This window comes from Frankliniella occidentalis, unplaced genomic scaffold, assembly GCF_000697945.3.
Source record: "Frankliniella occidentalis isolate FOCC.00 unplaced genomic scaffold, Focc_3.1 Scaffold365, whole genome shotgun sequence".
Taxonomy (NCBI): Eukaryota; Metazoa; Arthropoda; class Insecta; order Thysanoptera; family Thripidae; genus Frankliniella; species Frankliniella occidentalis.
Window position 1 is genome coordinate 1,919 of NW_026267488.1, and position 21,214 is coordinate 23,132.

Sequence of the window (21,214 nt, forward strand, 5' to 3'; positions counted from 1 at the left end):
TATATACTTATTGTGAAAGAAAAATCAAACTGAGAACATTTATGTTATGATCAGGAAAGTGAAGGAACTCCCCACCTATCATCTACTAGTATTCAGGCCCCTTTCCTCGTTGCTCTCACAAAGCAAGACTTTTGCACTGGTGAGCAATTGTTAAGAAGTGCAAGCATACTTATGGAGAACAGGCTTGTCAACTCCCTTGAAAAACCAAAAGCAGAACAAGCCGTACTTCTCCTAGTTGCTGCTTATTACACCCTGAATGCTGATTATCCAAAGGCTTACCTGGACTTCATGAAAGCACTTGAAAGGATGCTGATAGGGAGCGTTCCTGCTAGTCACTCAAGAAATCGAAAGGCATCGTGGAACAAATTTGTTGCCATGCTAAAATGATAATTTTTAACTTTTTTTAATAACATGAACTGAAATATATTTTTATTGATCATCGTTTAACTCAAGTAGTTCAGTCAAAAATGCCTTATGTTTATCAGGTGAGTAATCACTTGATAATACAAGGTATTCTAACCTGAACTACTTAATGTTTGACTACCATGTTTTTGCTGAGTTTGTTGAGTTGTTTCTTTTTGTTGTTGATTATACGAACAAATACCTGTACACTATTGTTTTAAAGTATTAGACAAGTTAAATCTTTTCTGCTTCCTTATTATTAATATAAATGTTGTCGTGAATTTCCTTGGTAACCAGAGGCAGAGACCTAGACCTATAGTCTGATCAGCCTCAGCTGTCCCCCTCTCTCCTACAAGTACGTTCTTATGCTGCTCGCACTATACACAGTGGCTATTCACACCACAAACATAAACCTGAATTTATAGTGCGACTAGTCTCTGCTGATCTGGCTATACCGGTGCCAAGAATAAATCCAAGATATCGAAAGTTAACTCGTTAACTCACGACTCACGGCAAAAAATATTTAAAAGGCAGTGAAGTGCGATGTTTTGGAGTTAGCCATTCGGGTACAAGTTTCAATACGACATAAATTTATCGTTTTGAGTGATTTTTAATGATAATTGACCCTTGTTGTGGACCCTTTTACCTCAAGTCATAAACAGGGTTAAACAATCCTAAAAACGAGACTTGTCAGTTCATAGATTTCATAGTATATCCTTTGACATCCGAACGTCTTAACCTAGGCCTACACCATGGAGTACTGATGAACTGTCCATGCAAAGTAAGTGTATTCAACCCCTCTCTTTCACATTGTTTGATAGTTACAAGAGTATAATTTCACAATTTTTCACAAACATTGAAATGTTATATTACTGCAAGCAAGCCACTAAAGCCACCATGGAATGAAAGGTGAAATAGAGTGATTTTTAATTGAGATAAATAGCGTCTGTACCCTAGCAGTGATCAACCATTAGTAAGGCCAGAGAAAAGATTCATGAATTTTTTTATTAGCTATTGTGACCTATTAATTTACAATTAATCAAAGTGTTGTATCTTTTATTGCGTCATATCGTAAAAGATTCGCAACTAATTTAACATTTCACATTAAAGGCGCTATTTTTTAAAGGCGCTAAATGTCAAAGGCGGGAACTTCTGAGCAACCCCAACAATTTAGCGCCTTTAGAGAGGCATCAAACTGTAGCGCCTTTAGTAAGGCGGGGAATTGGAACCCCGCCTTTCAAAGGCGTTAGTTAACGCCTTTGTTTTACCAGTGCCTCTGTGCTAATGTAGCGGCACATTGATGGTGCTCGGCGACCCGTAACCCGTAGAGCACTTGGGCCATGACAGCGGCGGTGTCTAGTTTCATTCTTTCTCTTCCACCTGTCAGCCGCCCGACCGAGCCGCACGCTGCACCGCAACGCGCGCACTTGGGGGAAATAACGATTAGGAGCGATTGTCGACCGATCGATCGATCGATCGGTCGATCCACAGACGATCTGCTCCTCCACTGATGAGTGACGGTGCAAAATCGGCACCCTCTTGCCGCGAGAGCTGAAGAGAGCTGAGGCCGGCGCGCGCGGGGTGCAGGGCAGGAGGGTAGGGTAGTGGGTTGATGTGTCAGCGGGGGCCGGGCGATAGACCTGCGCGGCGGGAAAGCGTTTCCGGCAACGCGACGGCCCGACCAGCCTCGGCGCACACGGGGGCTGCATATCAATGGCCGACACGGCGGCCGTACACGCCGAGGTGCCGCATGTGACACGCCCTCCACAGGGGCCGCCCGAGCGCACGCGCGCGCCAAAAAACACAACACACACGTACACGGGGCGCACGTACGAGGTGTGTGTGTGTGTGTGTGTGTATGTGTATGTGTGAGTGTTGGCCTGTGCGTGCGCCGGGAGTCAAAACCAAACTCATATCGGGGGTCTGTCATCAGTATGGAATCAGGGGAGGAGGCCAGGCCAGAAGAGAGAGTGAGAGCGAGAGAGTGAAATGTGCGCCGTACGTATAAGTAAGAGTAGGGGGGGGGGGGTGTTTTAGAAAATAAGCCGGAGAATAGGGGAGAGACAGGGAGGAAATGGGAGTCGGGAGCTTACCTTACCATATATACTGGCCTCGATACTGGCGATTCCAGTGATCAGAGGGCAAGCATGCTTTAAACTCCTTTGGCACGAGCACGCGTGCTGAAAGGACAGGCAGCCCCTGTGTGCCCTATGTAATGAAGGAACGTGTAAAAATTTGAATATGTAAGACATTCGAGGATACGTTAATGGGCTGGATCATTTTTTATTCATTACGTCAAAGATTATTGGCTGAACACGTGTTTTCAGGTATCACTTGAACTTGAAGTAACAGTGCAGAAACTTCCCTAGGAAAAATGATCTCGACAGTAGCAGGCAGGGGCTTCTGTTACCGGCGACGGAAGAGGCCAAAGGAGTCAAGTTTGGCAAACAATGAATCACACTTAATAATTCAGGCAATTTCGAGTGTGCCATGTATACTTTATCCAAGGAGACACCGGAAGAGGGGGTGGGGGATGAGGTCGATTGCAAGAGAGCGCGCACTTGGATCACAGTGGGGTCGGAGGGTGGCAGAGAGAGAGCTGGGGAGGGAGCCTGCCCCCGCTGGAGCGGGCCGGGAGCGTACTACTGGAGGGGGCTGTGGCCGTTCACCCCCGCCTAGGCTGCCCGGGGCACGGCGCGGCGTGGCGCGGCGAGGCGCGTCCCGGGTCGATAGCATCTGGCACAACCCCGAGGGTTTGCTCCCGTTCCATCCCTGTACCGGCCCTTGGGCACCACCCCTCGCAACGGGCTAGCGCACAGGTGGCGGTCCCGGAAAACAGGGGCGTCGGCCGCAGAGTGCATGAGCTGGAATCTTGCATCTCATTTAGAACGGAACGCCCGTCGCTTTGGCTCTTGTGTGTGGATCCACTTATTTGGGCGCGGTGCAGCGCAGAGAAGCGATAGGCCATGCAAGCACAAGAAGGCTTTGCCAAGCCGACGCGACGCCACACAGCGCCGCACAGCGCGCCCGCCAGGATACTTTCACTGGTTGGCCAACAGACCCGGTTGGTGCGGGTGCGCGGGAAACCTGCACCCATATACTTCTGCCTACTAATCATTACCGCTAAGCACCCGTAACAATACCGTCCCTGTATATTTTTGCGTTCTAATGTTAACAGAACCAACAAAAATAAAAATAAAAAATAAATAAGTGAAGTGCAAACCCTTTATATGGTATTTTTTTTTGCGTTCTAATTATAATTCACTTATAAGTATTTCAGAGACATCGCATTCTAACTGATGAAAGTACGTTTGCAACAGGCGTGAACATGAAATAAGTAACAAGTGTTGATCATCATATGTTGCTCACTTTTAATTGTTTGACAGACTGGATAATGTGGGATCGTCCAGAAAGAACGAGGGTTTTTTCTTTCAGAATCATTCGACAAAATACAGAAGCTTGCCGCCTGCGAGATTCAAGGTAGGCCACCCCGCACTACACACAGGCACTGCAGGCAGGACATTGCCTACCTACCACGCGCTTCGAGACCTTGCAGGGGCTGAACTTGGCAGGTTCGTAACGACGAATGACAGGACGGACCTATTTTCTGGATAATGCCTATTTAAATATTGAAAATCGTTGACACACTTTTGTGTTAAAATTTTCAGTTGAACTATTCAAAGTGTGCACGCACAATACCTTGCAAAGCAATACTTATTGAAGTGCTAGGGAGGATTTTGATCCTTTGAAACTACGACGCATTTGTTTTGCAATTAAAAAGCGACGCTTTACAATTGCGAAGCAATGCCAAATGTTTTACATGCTGCAAAGGACCGCTTTTCGTGCCTCCAGCCAAAAATTGAGCGGTCTCGAACGGGGCGGGACGCGGGGCGAGACGGAGACGGGCGACAGGCCGAGCCAGAACGAGGACAGAAATGAAGCGCATCGGGCAGCGAAATGTTTCCGTCGATGACACGCGCAGTCCGCCGCGGCCTCGGTTGTGCAATAGGTGCGACGAGAAGGGGAGCGCTGGACCCGGGAGGACTGGGGCCGGGCCAGGCGCCACGGAACCTTATCCGTCAGCGGGTCCTCGCGGAGCTCGAGCTCGCCTCATTCGCCCGCCCGAGAGGTCACCAGTGGTTGGTACTGTGTGCACCCGCCACCCCCCTTCGCCTCACATCTTACTCAACATGAAAAGAGCATTTTTAAAGTGCCCTAGAGAGTGCACTGGTAAAACGACAAGTGTGACATACAGGATGGTCCACAGACCCCTTCCTTTATTTTGCTTATACTGTACCGGATGCAGGCGTGCGGCCGGGTTGCATACTCGTACGGGGCCGTAAGGCGCAACGGCGAGCTAGGGTAGGCAAGCCCGGGCAAGCCCGCCCGCACGATTGCATGCGGTACAGTATAAGCACTGGGAAGGGGTCTGGGGACCACCCTGTATGTTAAGTTAGTTTTTCAGTGACATGAAAACTAGAGAGAAGGAAGGGAAACTAGATTTTATACTCTTCAAACGTTGATATTAACCATTCACCCATAATTATAAATAAAACTATGGCCCGCAGATAAAACGTCACCTGGAGGAGTTATTTCTCCGGCAAGCAAAATGCTCCAGTTATGATTGAAATTTTGCTCTTAAATATGACAAGGGGATTTGTGTCTTGATCCAAGATCGGTGTAACTGTTTAACTAGGAGCAAGTCGGAGCAAATTCACACCTACGAAGAAATGTTCTCATTTCCAGCAAAGTGCACTAACGCCTAATCATGAACTTGGATCGAATTTTTTCATACCGGCGTATTAAAAAATGCGTAAGCAGAGCACGTACACAGAATTCAGTAAGCTACGAATAAAAATGTTCATAAGCTTTTAGTGTGCGCGGGGGAGAAAGAAATCGTCAACCACGCGGGCGCTCGTTGGTGCCCGTTGGTGCCCGTTGGCGGCCTATGGCCGGCCCGCGGCCTGTTCCGCTGTTCCGACCCGCCAGGGCCAGGTTGGCAGCACCGCGGAGCGGACGCGCTCGGGACGTGCAGTTCAGGCTGGTCGGGTTGGCAGCGCCGGCGCCGCGGTAATGGCGAGATTAATCGACGCGTCATGTTAATTAGGCAGGTGAGGGACGGGTGTCTGAACGGCCGACGCTTCAAATTAATTGAGCAATGGAATGAGTGAGGATTGATTCAGATTGGTGCAGCGAGGGGGGAGGTGGGGCTTTGGGGGTGAAAGTGACCGGCCGGGATGATGAGCGCCATTCTTACGCGAGGAAGATAATGACGAATTGAAGTGTTACATGAGGTGATAAAATAATAAAGAATAATTAAACTGTCTACACGCTCCAGTTCTGCCACACACCAAAATATACTTCCACATGACCTGGATCTCGTTACTTATTGCGTTGCGAGCGTACAGGGCCATACTGCAGCACAAGCAGCGCACTGGACCGGGCCCGGAGGAGTCCACCCCACCAGTGTATCACGGACAGGGCAGGGCGCGGAGGTGCGGGGCGCGGAGGGGCGGGGCGGGGCAGGGCGGGGCGGGGCGTGCCAAGGCGAGAAAGGAAAGGTCCGGTTGATCACAGGGGACACCTGCCGTGCGTGCCAGTTGCCTTCCTTTGACAGTCAGGACAAGGAAAAATAAAAAATAAAATAAAAATAAAAATAAAAAATGATCCCGCTCGTCTTTTAAATTCTTTTGTGCCAGCGGTGCTGCTGCGGCACCCACACCGCGCTTAACGACTTCCAAGAGCGAACCCAATGAGCGGAAGGAAAGCGATAACACGGAAACGATTTTAACGAGAGGAGGCGCAACGGGCGATAACTCGATCAGGAGGAATACGCCTTTGGGCGATGGGGGGGCCGGACCCCTCCCCGCGAAGCAGTTACGTGCCCGGCGCGGTCCACGCCAGGGCTGCTGACCCCCACGCACATAGTCAGTGCCATGATTAAAGAGCTTGACGATTAGAAAATTCGTAATTAACCGGTGCTCACTTGATTGTTCCTCCCATCAGTGTGAGCAGCAGCAATAACACTCACTCCCCCTCCGCTTCCATTATTTGTTAGTGGAGCGGCGCGCTTACGTGGGCCCGGCCGGGCCGGAGCAAACATCGACAACAACAACGCACTCGTTCGTATGGCGCGCAGGGCCCGGGGCCCGGGCCGGCAGGGCCGCCGGTGCATTCCATAATGTTACGTGGCACGGCCCCGCCCCGCCCCGCTCCGCCCCGCACCAGCTCAACCCCGACCCAAACGGCAGGATTGCGTATCGTGCACGCGCGCCGATCCACGCACGGATCGGTCCTGCGAGACGGGTGGTGTTCCGCCTGCTCCTCCTGCGCGTCCACCAGGGTCGCAGGAGGTCGCATACGGGTGCGAGTGAGACAGCACACACACGTCTCCTATTAAAAAGAATAGGTCAGCCCGCGCCGGCCGCCCGCGCCTTCTTCGCGAGCGACAGGGACAGACGAAACGTCCGCACGGCCCGCACCCGGACGTGGCCGCGCGCGCGTCTTATGATCCGGCGCACGCCGTCACGTCAGCGCCGCCTGGCGCCAGCAGGCGCAGAGCAGCTCGGCCAGGATACAGCGAGGAGTCAGAAGTGGACAAGTGCACTGGAAACGCGAGTCTGCACCGTGAAAAATATGTTTGTACGTACATATACGAAATATTTTGTAAATTGACATTTGCAAAACGAGCAGTCGTACATGTGCAACCTCCCACTTTAGCTCGTTATTCAATCCCACAAACCACTTGTAATTTTCCAACATCTTCCATGGAAAATTTTCCTGCACCCGGTACGACAAGTTATCACAGTGTGTGCGTTTCGCATACCTGTAGATGCATGTGCTCTGTGAATACCCATATTCCCAAACGTAAGGGAGTAAAGGTGTAAATTTTACTTCAAAAATTCACACATGTGCTGCTTTTACGTGTACACATGGCGTTCACAGACCTACAAGTGTGAGACAATCAGATACACAAGGGTTTCCGGTGCGTGCACTTCATAAAGCGCAGCGTGGTGAAGTGCAAACGGGCTAAAGTCGAATGAAGTGCGAGCTTGAGCAGTTTAAAAGTGTGTGACGTGGAACAGGGTAAAGTGCAGCTGATTTAAAAGATGGAGGATGCAAAAGTAGGGTCAGCATCGTGGGGGTGGTTGGGACGAAGTAAGGGCGCGAAAAGGCGCTCGGCGTGACGCGGTCGCATAGGGTGGCTGCGCTGTAATGAAGAGCCTCAGGTGTAGGTAGGGAAAGGCAGTCGCTGTGTGAGCGAAAGGCGGGCGGAGGCAGGGCCCGCCCCGCGTGAACTTCCCTGTCCCGCGGCGTGGTGTGAGCATGGCGGAGCACGGCGGAGCACGGCGGAGCACGGCGGCGGCACGGCCTATCGTTTGCCTATATTTCGCCTGTCGCGGAGGCGCGGCGCGGTCGGTCCCTTTCACTGCGGCCCGGGCAGCTGCACCGCACCGGCCTAGCAGCAGCGGCCGCGCGAAGGTGGGCGGCGGGCGGGGCGGAGCGGAGAGGGGGAGGGGGGGGGTCTGTCCTGAAGCCAGCAGGGGCATTGGCCCGTGGATTATTATGAAAACAGATCCAAACCCACCAGCCGACCAAACCCCACACTGCGCCGCGATATCGCTCAATTGATTAACTCATGCCGCGTGGGCCGCCCAGCCTCCCCGCTCTCGCATGGCGACATTCCAGTGCATTCCCTCTCGGTCCGGCCGAGGACGCTCTGTTGATGATGCCGTGTAGGGGGCAGAGCGGGCTATCGTAAAGCTATTTACTGTACGCTTCGATCGCTGCGACACACACGGAGCGGCGGAGGGGGGGGGGGATGCCAATAGCGTCCAGGCCCGCCCCGACTGGGCAGAGAGTGCCCTTTCGACACGGGGACCAGTCCCCATTAAAGGGACTTTAAAGGCACCGTGATGCCCTTGTCAAGGACGAGCGACGAGCTGGCCAGTAAACATTTGAAGTGACCGACGACAAAGGGGGTGGGGGAACAACAGATGTTTTAAAGTGTCAATTTGAATTAACTCACGGCCCTAAGCTAGCGATGAATGTCGCATTTAAAGGAAACAAGTTTGACTTATGAAATGAATGAAGAAAATACGTGCTGGTATATTAAAACAATTTGTCTACTTTTAGAAGACCAGACGGTAATAAAAACCATCTATGTGGCAGTCACCTCAAATACGTTTGAACTAGAGGGAAGGAAGTATGCTGCTAGAAGTATATTTTAAAAATCACAGTCCTCAGGGGTATCCCAGAAAGTTCGCCCGGCGTTTAGTTCAGCCTTGGCATAACAAGCTCTCATAGCGCCTTATTGGTAGGCAACATCTCGCCGGCAGCGCATAAGCGTACTGCGGGGTGGCCTACCCCGAGTCTCGCGGGCGCCGAGCTCCGGAAAATTTGCCTAATGAATCTGAGAAAAACCTTCTGGACGATCGTTTGAATCTGGCGCCGCGGTCGCAAATGCAAAAGTGCCCTGTTTCGTACAGAGGTCCCCTCATTGCATGGGTCTTTTCCTCTTATTTCACTTGTGAATAATGAAAAACAGCGAGGACTTACGCCTTTTTCACTTTTTACCAGTAATTTCCAGTATATCTATTTCACCGCCGAAGTGGGCAGCCGGCTCGGGCCCGACAGTGGCGCGGTGTTTGCGTTCTAATCCGACAGCTCGGCTCGGCGGCGGTGTGTTGGGAAACAAAGGCCCCGTGGCCTGGGCCGCGGCCGCCTCCGGGCCCCGCCACCAGAGCGGTCACACTGCTGGGGTCGCGCTGTGGCGGGGCGACAGGGCGGGGTCAACGCGCGCAGCGCATCGCCGCAGCCAAACAGGTAAGTAAGATCCAAACGAACCGTCACCCTGGGCGGCGTGACTCACACCGACTACACTTCAACAAGTATTTACAAATAGAGACCACGGGACCACGGGGGCGTGTTCACTTAAATCCTGGGTTCGAATCGGTTTTAAGAAAAAAAAATCATTTCACTTTCTTCTCCTGTCAAATGCGTAAAAGATGTTCGCACAAGTTTCTTGCCCGCTGCATCAAAAGAATAGATCCATGTGGTAAAACTATACCACGATCACGATCATCAAATCCTTTTCGATGGATCGCTGCTGCTAGTAGCTAAGACCGAGGCGAGGACAAATCAAATTTTAAAACAGCTTTACAAAAGATATCGACATTTTTTAACATCACATAGCAAGCATCAAGCAGGACATTCGCTGTGGGTTATTTGTGCTCTAGACCGCTCTAGGCCGAATATTATGTCGACACACACAGACACACACACACACGCTGAGAAAAAGAAAGAGGCAGAAAGTGTGTGTGTGTGTGTGTGTGTGCGTGTGCGCGCGCGCTCTGTGGCATCAACAAAAGAGTTGGACAGTTTGAAAAGCCCTTTCTAGCGGCCCGTCGACTTGTGAGGCTGGGACACATTGTGTGCGTATCGATATCATTGGATAGAGCAGCAGGGCATCCGGGAGCCCCCCACTGGGCCGCTCCGCGCCTCGTAAAAATGTGTATCGGGCGAGCCGTGGGGGGCGGGCGCCGTAAGCACCAGGAGAGGTGCGGGCGTGGCGGGGCGTGGCGGGGCGTGGCGGGGCGTGGCGGGGCGTGGCAGGACCGGCGCAGGGTGAGTGACATGTGATAGTGACTCGGTGACTCCCATCACATCAGGCCAAAATGTAATGGCTTTTAGAAAGAGTCCAAAATTCGGACACTAAAAAGTAGAACACCTGTAAAATTTAAGATTCTACCTTGATGATACGTGTTATAAAAACATTGAAGTCTTCTATTGTTGTCTTTACCATATGATATGAAAGTTTGAGCGACCTGACCCTGACATCCTAGGTTTTGGATTCTGAGTTTGTCATGATTCATGTGAGATCTTGTAAAATTGCGTGTCAAAAATGGAATCATCAACATTTAGCCAAAACCTGTACACTGACCTCATTAATCACGACTACTCATTACGGCCCTTGTCAACGGTCGTCCGACAGTAGCTCGGAGAGAAATATTCGTAAAAATCCAAACCGCCGGGGAAAAACAAAGAAACAAAACATCACAAACACGATAAAGCGTAAACAAAACTGGCGTGCCCAGCCAGCCGCGAGCGCGAGCCGCTGCAGCAAGACGGGGCGACGACACGGCATGGGCCGGCTCCGGGGCCGCGCCGTCAGAGGAACACGTTCTGTCATCACCGCCTGTAATGAGGGACGAAGAGACAAAATACAAGCCCGGCCCGGGCGGCAGGCGGCAGCGCGCGGCTGTTGTTGTCGTTATTCCGGCCATCGGACAGAAGCTGCTTCTCCCGCTCCACACGAGCATCCTTATCGCAGCCGGCAAGAAAAACGTCGTTGTAACGCCAAACCCGCATCAAAAACAAACACGATGAAAGATGCAAAATTTCGGAGAAAAGAGGGAGAGAGCGAAAGGGAGGGAGGGGGGGAGGGAGAGAGAGAGAGTGTGTGTGTGTGTGTAAGAGAGAGGGAGAGAGAGGGGGGAGGGAGGGAGGGGGGAGTGAGCGGGAGGGAGTGTGTGTGAGAGAGAGGAGAGAGAGAGAGAGAGAGAGGGAGAGGGAGAGAGAGACAGACAGACAGACAGACAGACAGACAGACAGACAGATAGGTAGACACACAGATTCATTAGGAATTTATCGGGGAGTGGATATCTAATTCATACCCATGAGTTTAAAATATAAAGTGAAGAACGAGGGTCACTATGTGTGTAAATCAAGTCAAGAATGAGCAGATGACGCCTGGCAGCTAGGCAATGCCTTTTCTGTGGCGTGCACTGAAGCGGGGCGGCTGGCCTATCCTACGGTCGGCAGGAGCTCAGATCGTAATATTTTTTTTCTTTCTTTCAGATAACATAGTGTTGGTTTCGGCGGGCGGTATGTAATTAGATTCAAAACGTGCATACCCAAAGCGCACCAGTCTGTTCACACTCTTTTTGATTATGAATTTGAAACGTTTGCATTTATGAAGAAGGGGAAGGGGGAGGGGTGCGAGAGAGGCGTAACGGAGGGACCCAGCCCTTGAGCGCTGGGCTTAATTGGAATTTATGGGCCGTGTGTGCCGGCGTGTGCATCAGTATCAGCGCCGCGCCCCGCCGCACCTCATCAGCTGTTCAATGTGCGACTCACTGAGTACATCACCTTGCATGACACCCTACGACGAGGCGTCGAGTGTGCACTCTCAAAAATAGTTGTTGAAAAAAAAACCACATCTCTATGATGACTTTCTTGTTCACAACGCTGCAAATCCAACTGTATAACAAGATGCCCGTTCAAACTGCAAAACTGAAAAGTTCTACTGTTTCAACTGCAAAACTGTGTAGTTCAGCAGTTTTAACTGCACAACTACATAGGGATAGTTTGACGGTTCAAACTTGTTGAACTACACAGTTTCGCAGTTTAAACGGTAAGACTTTTAGTTCAGAAAATAAACAACACATCCAATAACAACACAGTTGTCGAAAGGCAACGAAGGTTTACTCGCAATTCAAAACACGTGTGAATTAAATAATTAACAAAAAGTTTGTTATCTCAACTTGTGTTTACTGCTTAAACAACATAACATTTTTTTTGCAGAGTGGGAGTGGCACAGGGAAGGGGAGGCGTGGGTGAAGGTGGAGGGACAGACAGACAGGAATCCCACTGAATGGCCCGGCGCGGCAGTGCGTGGCAGTGCGCTGCACTGGCCGTCGCGGCGCGCGCCATTCACAACACGATACTGCACGCCACGCCACGCCGCTGTTTTCTCCGGCCGGCCCTTTACACGATCAGCTCCTTGCGGCCCCGCGGCGGGTGCACGGCCCGGCCTGGCCCGGCCTGGCGTGCGTGCGCGGGGTACACTGGGGCCCAGGGGGCCACATACGCGTTTCAATCACTCTCGTTTGCCCCCCTCCCCCCCTCCAGCCCCCCTGGTCCGACATGACGTTAAGGTTGGGGGGCCAGGGGGAGGCAGAAGGGGGGCGCCGGGCTCCCCCGATCATTAAATAACACGATCGGATCTCAGAAGTTATAAGAAGTTGCGTCAGTGGTGAGGCGGTGCTGTGCCCCCGCGCCCCCTCCCCCACCCCGGCTGGTCTGGCTCCCAAAATTCCTCCCGGGCCGGCCGCAGCAGCAGCAGCAGCCCTGTCAACTCAGGAAAGTGCGAACTCACGGTACTTATTCCAGTTCCAGGCAGGCGGCGCAGGCCACAGCTCGCACTCATGTGCTCTGCCGCACGCGGCCGTGCAGGCGGGCTGCCTGCCCACTCGCACTCGCCATGGGGCGCGCGCTAGGGGTTTTGGCGCAGGAGCGAGCTTCGCTAACCTTGAATTACTACATCTTGGTTTAAAGTTTCCCGCGCGGGATCAACGTTTATTTTGGTTTATTTCGGACTTGAGTCTATTTTGGAGCCCTTAGCGATAGCGTGGAACTTCCAGGCCGGGCCGGACCGCGGCGGCCTCGGCCTTGCTGGGCGGGGCGGGGCGCGGAGAAGGCCCGGCGGAGCGGCGGTAAAGTCCTGGGAGCCGCAGACGGATGGGCCGGCGATGGGCGGTGATGCGCGGTGAGGGGGCGCTCCGGTGCTCCCCGGAGACGCTGATGATGTTTACGGATGTCGCCGGCCGGGCCCTTTAAAGGGGGCCCTTAAAGGGGGCCCTTTACCGGGGTCCAGCGGGCCCGGGCCGTTCGGCCCTCTCAATCGCTTGTTACGGTTGTCAATGACGTAATGTTGGGCGGGTTCCATCCAGCCTCTCGGGCCGGGAGGAGTACATCTGATGGGATGCCTCGGTGGCATATGGAGGGACAGACGGACGGGCGGGCGGACGGACGGACGTCGTAAAGTCGTGTGAGATGTGTTGTTGTGGCCGAGCTGGCGGAGCCCTCCCCGCCGGTGGCCGGGCCTGCCTTTAGGCCTGCCGGGCCGGGCGGCGAGGGAGAGCGCCGCGCGGACCTCTAAAAGGTGAAAATGACCCCCTCAAGTGCCCCTGCTGCCTCCACGAGGCGGGGGCCGGGCGGGCCAGCGCCGTAATGTCACACCACCAAGCATTAACATTTAAAAGCAGCATTTGAAAACAACAAAAATAATCGAGCCATAAAGAACACGCGTGAGAACTTTTCTTTTTGACATAGTGGAATTAAATAAGGGATGAATGGGAATGAATGCATGCAATTCTTTTTGATGCGCACATGCGGCGAAAATGAAGTAAAACACTGTAAATTTGGTAAAAGTGTAATTAGTTTAAATGCGCTCGAAAGCCCGAAAAATAAAAATGGTTCTCGCCATTCTGTATTTCTCCTTATTTACAACATCAGTCAGTTGTGACGAAGTGCGTTTGACGGACTATGATAAACAATTACTCTGATACGAACAGTATGAACTATGCTGCAGGGCCTGTTCGTAATTTCCCGCCGAGAATTTCCAGCAGGGGCAAGCCCGGGCGGGGTCGTTGCCCCCTTCCTTTTCCCCCGTCTCTGTGAGTGCCATGCGGTTCGTCCCGGGGACAGACAGCAGCCAGAATAGCAGAGCGCGTTGCGCGCGAAAGCCGGCGAAACCGAGCGAAACTCCTATGAAAAATAGGCAGCTGCCATGCAACAACACTGACTGGCGCGGGGCGGGGGGCTGCCGGCTGCTGCATGGCTGGACCAGACTGGAGCGCGGCGGGCGTGGACTCGACAGCGGGAGCGCCGCGCAAATGGAAATAACGTGTTGCCGTCAGGAGAAGGGACAGATCGGCCGCGGGGTAGATTTGGGGAGAGGGGTGAGGGGGGGGTGAGGGGACAGCATCGGGGGGCACAATGGCAGTCACTTTACATCAGGTCGACGCGGTGCCGTGCCGCGGGTAGTGCCGCACACGTCTACACAACACACCTGGCCGTGGCCGGGGGCTCCAGAGAACGGGAGAATCAGAAAACCACCATAGCCTAGAGAGCAAAGGGGAGAGGGAGCCTGCGTGACGGGCCGTGACGGTCGTACAATAGGGACAGTAGGGCGTAAGTGTGCGGGGAGAGTACACTGGCACCGCCTGCCATAGGGGGCTCGCATGAGTGTGCGCCGTGAAGCAACTGGGGCGGCCGCTCAGGGAGTGCCCAGCACCCGCACGAAGGCCAGCAACGCCCTCGCCGTGTTCTCACCGGTATCGCAACGACCCGACCATCGTTATAAGAATGACAACAAAACACACCAAATGTCAATTGAAACTTTCACTATAACGGCGACTTTGATTCTCCCGGCCGTGAGCTCTGCTGCCATGCTGCTGTGCAGTCGCCGGCGGCGGCTCGCGGCGGCGCATTGCCTCATTCAAAAAGCCCGCCCAGGCGCCGCCCAGGGGACGAAAGTGAAATGCAAATCAGGCCGTGATTCGTTCAACGTTCTCGTCGGGCCGAATGCATCCTGCGGCGGGCCGGGCGGCCGGGCCGGGCCTCGGCTTGGCTAGCGAATGCAAGCCATCATAACGACGGCAGGACCGGGTCCGCGAGAGTCGTGAGTCCAGCGACCTGCCTGCCCCCTAGCTAAACTCGACTCAATCTTGCTCTCTCGCTCTATCTGCCTCTCTGCTCTGTCTCTCTGCCGGTGCCTCCTTTCCTTCTCTCTCTATCTCTCTCCGCCCCCGCCCCTCTCTCACATTTACTACAGCTGCATTATCTATACGCGGCTGCCCGCTCCGCTCCCTTCCCCCCCCCCCCTCTCTCTCGGAGGCGCAAGGGGCCCAAGTGCCTAAGCGCCGCTTGGCGCCAGCACATCGCCTCATTTGCACCTGCAGCACAAACAGCGGCAGGGGCCCGGCACTCCTGTGTCGCCCTCTCCTCGTCCTCCTCTGGAAGTCCCCTTTCTTTTCCCCTCCAGTCGACTGTGAATGCCGCTCGTTAGGGGGCTCGGGGCGCGGCGCGGCGTAGCGTGGCAGGGGTGGCGCGCAGAGGGCAAGGGTGAGGCAGGCCAGGACACGGCGGCGCCTCCTCGACGAGACAGATATCATGTCGTCGTCCGCGAGAACACAGAAAGCAGTTTGCAAAACAAAACACACAAACGCTGCCGCCGCCACTCGCCATATAGCGGTGTGGGGTCGCAACTGCCTGGGGCGCCTCTTTCTCTGTAACCTCTCTCCGTAACGGAACATAAAGGCAGAGACGGAGGAAGGGCACTAAAAACACGGGGTGAGTTTATAGACAACCTTTGCGGCTGCCTCAACCCCAAAACAGCAAAATGTAAAAAAAGAGGGAATTTTTTAAAAAAATGAATTTTGTTTCAACAGTCAGTTTGCTCAAGTTTCGTGTTCCCGTCTAAGTCGTTCTCTAGTTAGATGTTGAGCATCATAGCCCTCACTTTCCAAAATAACTCCTCATATGCCTTGGTTCAAAAGCGAAACACACAGTAAAACAGTTAAATTTTTAAACGGTTTGTTGTTTTCTAGTTCAGTGTTCATGGTTTAAGTATTATCTGCTAAAAGTGAATTTATCTGAAATTCACACACAGTCGGACGCCGCCGGGCGCATCGATCGGCTCGCCGGGGTGGGTTCGTGTGCGTGTGGGACCCACACTCGTATCGGAGCCGACGAGGAGGCGGCGGGGCGTTACGAGGCGCGGGGCGGCCGCCGAACATGGCTTTGACTAATGGACGCCTTTATTTCACCTCGCCCGGCGCTCAGCCCGGCGCGCGTGTCGTTGGCGTGACTATAAGGCGCCCGTTGCGCCACGAGCGCGTCACGCCGCCGTCACCCCGTGACCCTCGCCGTGTCCGGGCCGGAACCACAGGAGCGAGCGGACTCGGAACGATGCGCTCCTCGCCCTCCCGAAGAAGGCCGAAAGCTTTTCACGTCCCAGCCACATGACGCGCCGCGCCAGCATCCTGAAGCTTCACGTCGAATCGGCCGATGCATGCGGAAACCAAAAACTTATCGATGTCGACGCGACGATTGGCTCGGGGAGCAGGGGATGGTCGCAGACGTCGCGGACTGCAGTCCCATTCAAGTCTATAGGATGACTCAGTTCATGAGGGGAGCCAAGCGAACTTACTGCACCATCGTTGGAATCAACGATTCCAAAAAAATTAACAACATTTCGCTCCTCATGGCTGCAGGCGGGCAGCTGCGGCTGCGGCCAGACGGCAGGAGGCCGCAGCGAGCGAGGGGCGCCGTCGAGGTAGGCAACTTCTTCGACGCGCGCGGCAGCGGGCTGCGTCCCGCCGGCGCCAGGCCGGGCAAGGGGGCCCCGCCGCGACTAGACCGGGGCTGCATTCGCATTCATTCGATTGCCGGGGGAGATTGCGGGACCGTTGCGGTGGGGGAGGGCGGGGCCCGGGGAGGGGCTGTCGGCTGGGCGGCGGTTGGGGGGAAGCCCTTGCCGCGGCGCCCTACGAGACGAGCCTCCTTCACGCACCCGCCGATTGTTTCAGTGCACCGCGTCCCCGGGGGACGGCAGGAGGCAGGGGTGGCCCAAGTGGTGCGACGCACGGCGAGGAAGAGGAAGGAGGGCGGGTCTCAGCGGCGAGATTGCGGAAAAGGGGGAGGAAAACAAAAGATTGGCAAAACTCCATTCTCGTGCGGGGGCGGGGGCGAGAGGGAGGAACCCGCTTCTGCGCCAGCTGCGCGCCGGGCCAGAGGCGGGAGCCAGTCCATCCCATGTCCCAAACTTTCTGTAAACGCATAAATCAGAAGCTGTGGACGACGAACCAGGACGAACGGGGTGACTCCCTCCGGCCTGGCCGTCGTGCGTGACAATGGCTTGTGATGATGACAGGGATGGACCCTGTAGGCCCGACGGCCCGACAGACACGACCACACTATCGGAAGGAGAGGGGCGGGGAGGAGGAGGAAGGGGGCAGAGATGACTTCCGATTATGCATTGGTTGGTAGGCGACTGAGGAGAGAGACGTTGGGAAGGATAAGAGGGGGGACAGGGGGGGGGGCGTCCAAGCGGGTCGCCCGTTGCTGAACCGGAAACGCTTCATCAGCAGCGACACCACGCCAAGCCTGGCCAAGCAGTGCCGTGCATCCCGGCCGAGCATCGGTCGTGATAACATATATCTCTGTCTCTCTCTCTCGCTCGCTCTCGCTCCCCCGCCCTCACACGCCGCGCCACGCAGCCATAGGGGCACAACCGGCAGAACGAGCCGGACCACCGACTGACAATGTTATCGCCGGAGCAAAAATGTCGCATTATTGCCACATCCTCATCATACTAATCCACAAAACTTCATAATCGCGGGGCAAAATATTTATAAACAGCAAACAGGGTTTATGCGTCTGTCGACGACCCTCAAACAAAACGGCATTAAAATTCACGGCCCTTCATGGCCGAGGGCGCAGACGGGGTGGCGCGCCGGCCGGCGGCCCCAACACGCAGGGGTGCCCACCCCTGGGACGGCTCCCCTTCACTTTCCTTTCACCCGCGCCTTGCCTCCCCCGGCGTCTGGCCCACGGCGGCAGATAGATGGGCCCCTCCACCCTGCCGGCCGGGCCCTGCCCACGTGGTGGCGGTGGTCATGCACCCCACCGGGCCCGGGCGGGCGGCGGGGTGGGGCCCGGCGGCGGGGCGCGGCGTGGGCGAGGCGGTCCTGGCCGACGCCCTATCGATCCGCGTCGTCGCCCGCTGCCCTCCCCTCAGCCCGGCGCTCGCCATGGCGCGGTGCGTGCAGTGGAGAGTACGTCGTCCTCTCCTGCGCCCCGCCCGGCCCCGCCCCGCCCGACACACAGCCGCGGCCTATAAAGCGTTACACCGTGCTCATAGGAGGAGGGCTCCTGTCACGTTATTTTAGTATGTGCCCCGCCGCTCCCCTCTCCCTTCACACCAGACAAGTGATGGCGGGCCGCGAGGGGGAGGTTGCCGACGAGGTGAGGGGGAGGAAGGGGGGGGGGGAGGCTATCCACGTCGCCTCATCCAATCCACTAGGCCGCTGCAGCAGCGCCCGCCCGTCACTTGTGATGTCGCCTCTCGCAGACTCCTGCCTGGCAGCGAGGCCCTGCTCCACCTCTCAAACACACAGGAAACAAGAGGGCGAAGGGCGAGGGCGCGCAGCAGGGTCGGAGTTCAAACACCTCCCAGCCCCTGCTGCCTGCTGCCGCTCCTCCCCCGCCGCGACTACCTCGCCGACCTGCCTACCCAACTTGACCGCCCCTAACGGCCTCGAGGCACGGCCGCAGCGCTCAGCCCGCGCACAGCCTCGCCAAACCCTCGGCTTTACGTCGGCCGTGCCTTAATGGGACGCGCACGCCAACCCTAACGACCCCTGCAGAGAGCCCCTAAAGGGGGGCCTCCCTTGCGCGGCTCTCCCAACGAGGCATACGCTCAACGAGCTCAACGTCACAGTCAGTGGAGGCCGAGGCAGCAGCTCTACTTCCGGCCAATCTTAGCCAATCGCGACGAGCGACCGATTTAAATCCACAACTGTAATCGCAGCCCACTGCTTGCTTCGAGAGCCTCTCAGGGAAGCCCCCTTATCTAGTGTACAGCCATGCAAGGTTTAAACCTGCCTCGGGCAAGGGATTTACATTTTCCAGAACAATCCTGTGAAACTTCAGAGAAAAATAAAATAAAATGATTTTTCTTTTTGTAGGATGTTCTGCTCATTTCCTGTTTCTTTCCGTTTTATCCACACTTTGGTTTTTAAATCCTACCTGAGGCGCCTGCGAGACGCCTTCCCTTCCTGCACTCGCCCCTCGCGCCGGCCCGAGGCGAGGTCGAATGGGTGGCCTACCCCGCCGGCGCGCCAAACCCCCGCTCGCTCTCTTAGCCCTCGCCTCCGTGGAGTCGCGGCGCAGCTCAGAGATAATGCGGATGTCAACAAAGCAGCGCTTGCTGCTCGGCGCGAGGAGAGGATTTGCGAACGACGCGCAAGAGGAGGAGGAAGGGGGGGGCTAATAGGGGCTTCTTGTTTAACCGGAGAAACATTGAGGCCAGCACAGGAAAATGGCCGAAAAAGGGTGAGATAAGAGGCGAGAGAAATGAGAGGAAGCTGAGCCGAAACAGGAGGCGTAGCCTAGACGTGCGAGGAGATGACCTGTCCCAATGCCAGAGGCAGCCCCTCGTCTTATCAGCCAACAGCAGCAGCCCTCTTGTGCACGCTCCGGAGCCAGGTCAACAGCCCCGGCCCGGCCGGCCAGGTGGTGCTGGGGGCGGCGGGGGCGTCACAGCCACAACAGCCACGGCCGCGCACGCAGCATTCTCAACTGCAATCGCGTTCCCCAATATGGACCCCGGCCGCACTTCCGTCCTACGCACACGACGGCGCGGACTGATACAGTGTTATTGCGATTCATATAGCGCGGACGGCAGCGTGCCAATGAGAGAGCCGGGCTCGTCGAATCAGAGAGATAGAGAGAGAGACAGAGAGATAGGTCGTACACGGAACAAGTCACACACACACACACACAGTAGTAATAATGCAATACCAATAACGATAAAACAATACAGGAGCGTGACGCCGTGACTCAGGCCGCCAATGAAGTGACGGAAGTGCAATAGACTCCAATAAGAAGACGCATGTGTGTGCGCGAGACACACACAGACACAGCACGATATCGAACAGTAGTTGGAAAAACGGTCGGGCCGGTGCAGCTGCTATCTGTTTGAAGTGTGTGATCAGGGGGGGACTACAGTGAGGCTGCCGCGTGCAGCTGGCTGCCTCGCGCTGAGCCTCGACTCGCCCAGGGTTTCCTTTGGTTTCCCTCGTTCTTCTTTCAGTTTCCCTCGGTTTTTCCTTCGGTTTCCTCCTTCCTTCTCGCCCGACGCGCATTTTCCTCCTGTTTTGATAACGGCAGCCGGGCGGGCAGGACGCGGTGTTTACTATACGCGCGGCGCGAGGAATTCCTGCAACTCCTCCCTTCTCATCCCCTCACCGGGTCCTCCTCTTCCCCTTTTGGCGGAGATGTTGAACTTACAGCTTCCGTACGGTCCATCGCGGAAGCGAACCCAATGTGTGAATGAAGACTTACTTGTCATGGGGAAGGGGAGGTTTTTGTGTGTGAAGGAAAGACAAAGAGTTGCCCAAACCCAAAAGCCCACCAGCAGCTCAGCCTGCACTGCACCACATCACCAGCACAGCCCCTGGTTCTGGTGCTGCCGGCAATGTCGGATTTCATCGGCCTATCGGCCTTTCTGTTCGTCCGAGAGTGTTGCTGGCTTGTTCGAGCAACTTGCCGTCGCTACTTCTCCCAAGTCCTGCGCCACTCTACTCGTGTACTCGTGCATCAGATAGAGGGGAGCCGTCTCTGTTGGATTGCTTTAGCAGACGCCGCCGCGCGCGGCAAAAGTTTAAACGCGCAGATGGAGTCCGGATGGAGCGAGGGAGAGAGACGGAGAAAGGCAGAGAGAGAGAGAGAGAGAGAGAGAGAGAGAGAGAGGGGGGGGGGAGTGACTAGAGTTGGGCGGCGCCCCGCTGCAGGTGTCAACTTAGGCTGACGCTGTAGTTTCGCGCCGTCCCGGCCTCTGTCCGCCGAGAGAGTATAGTTGAGAGCTGTGACCCAACATTTCCGCGCCTTCTGCACTGCTGCAGAGGTAAACAACTTCTCCTGCCGAACTTCTCTTGCTGCCGCCTGCTGCACTGGTAAACTGCCGGAGAGAGAACCACTGCGACATGTGATCCGTATTGAAAGTGCGACAGAGAGCGAGGCCGGGTACGTTCGCGACGTTCAGGGCGGGGATGTGACCGTGAACACGTTACCCCGGCCGCCGCCTCGACCGTTTCGGGATAAGAGGTTCGGTAATGAGCCGAGGTGCGGATCCCCGCAGCTCCACGCCACTTAATTAATTGCCTGGGCGAGGTGAGACAGAGAGGGAGAGAGGGGATGGGAGAGAGGATGGGAGAGGGGGAGAGAGAGGGAAAAGGGGGGG

The 21,214-nt window shown here is 55.2% G+C and overlaps 1 protein-coding gene across 1 annotated transcript in view; it reads right to left on the bottom strand.

The window, feature by feature from the left end:
• Window positions 1-515: 515 nt before the first annotated feature.
• LOC113204518 (uncharacterized) overlaps window positions 516-21,214 on the bottom strand; it is a 34,943-nt gene continuing 14,244 nt past the window's right edge. Inside the window, exon 12 of the mRNA XM_052274262.1 lies at window positions 516-611. Coding sequence (XP_052130222.1) covers window positions 516-611 — 96 coding nt within the window. The remainder of the gene's footprint in view (window positions 612-21,214) is intronic.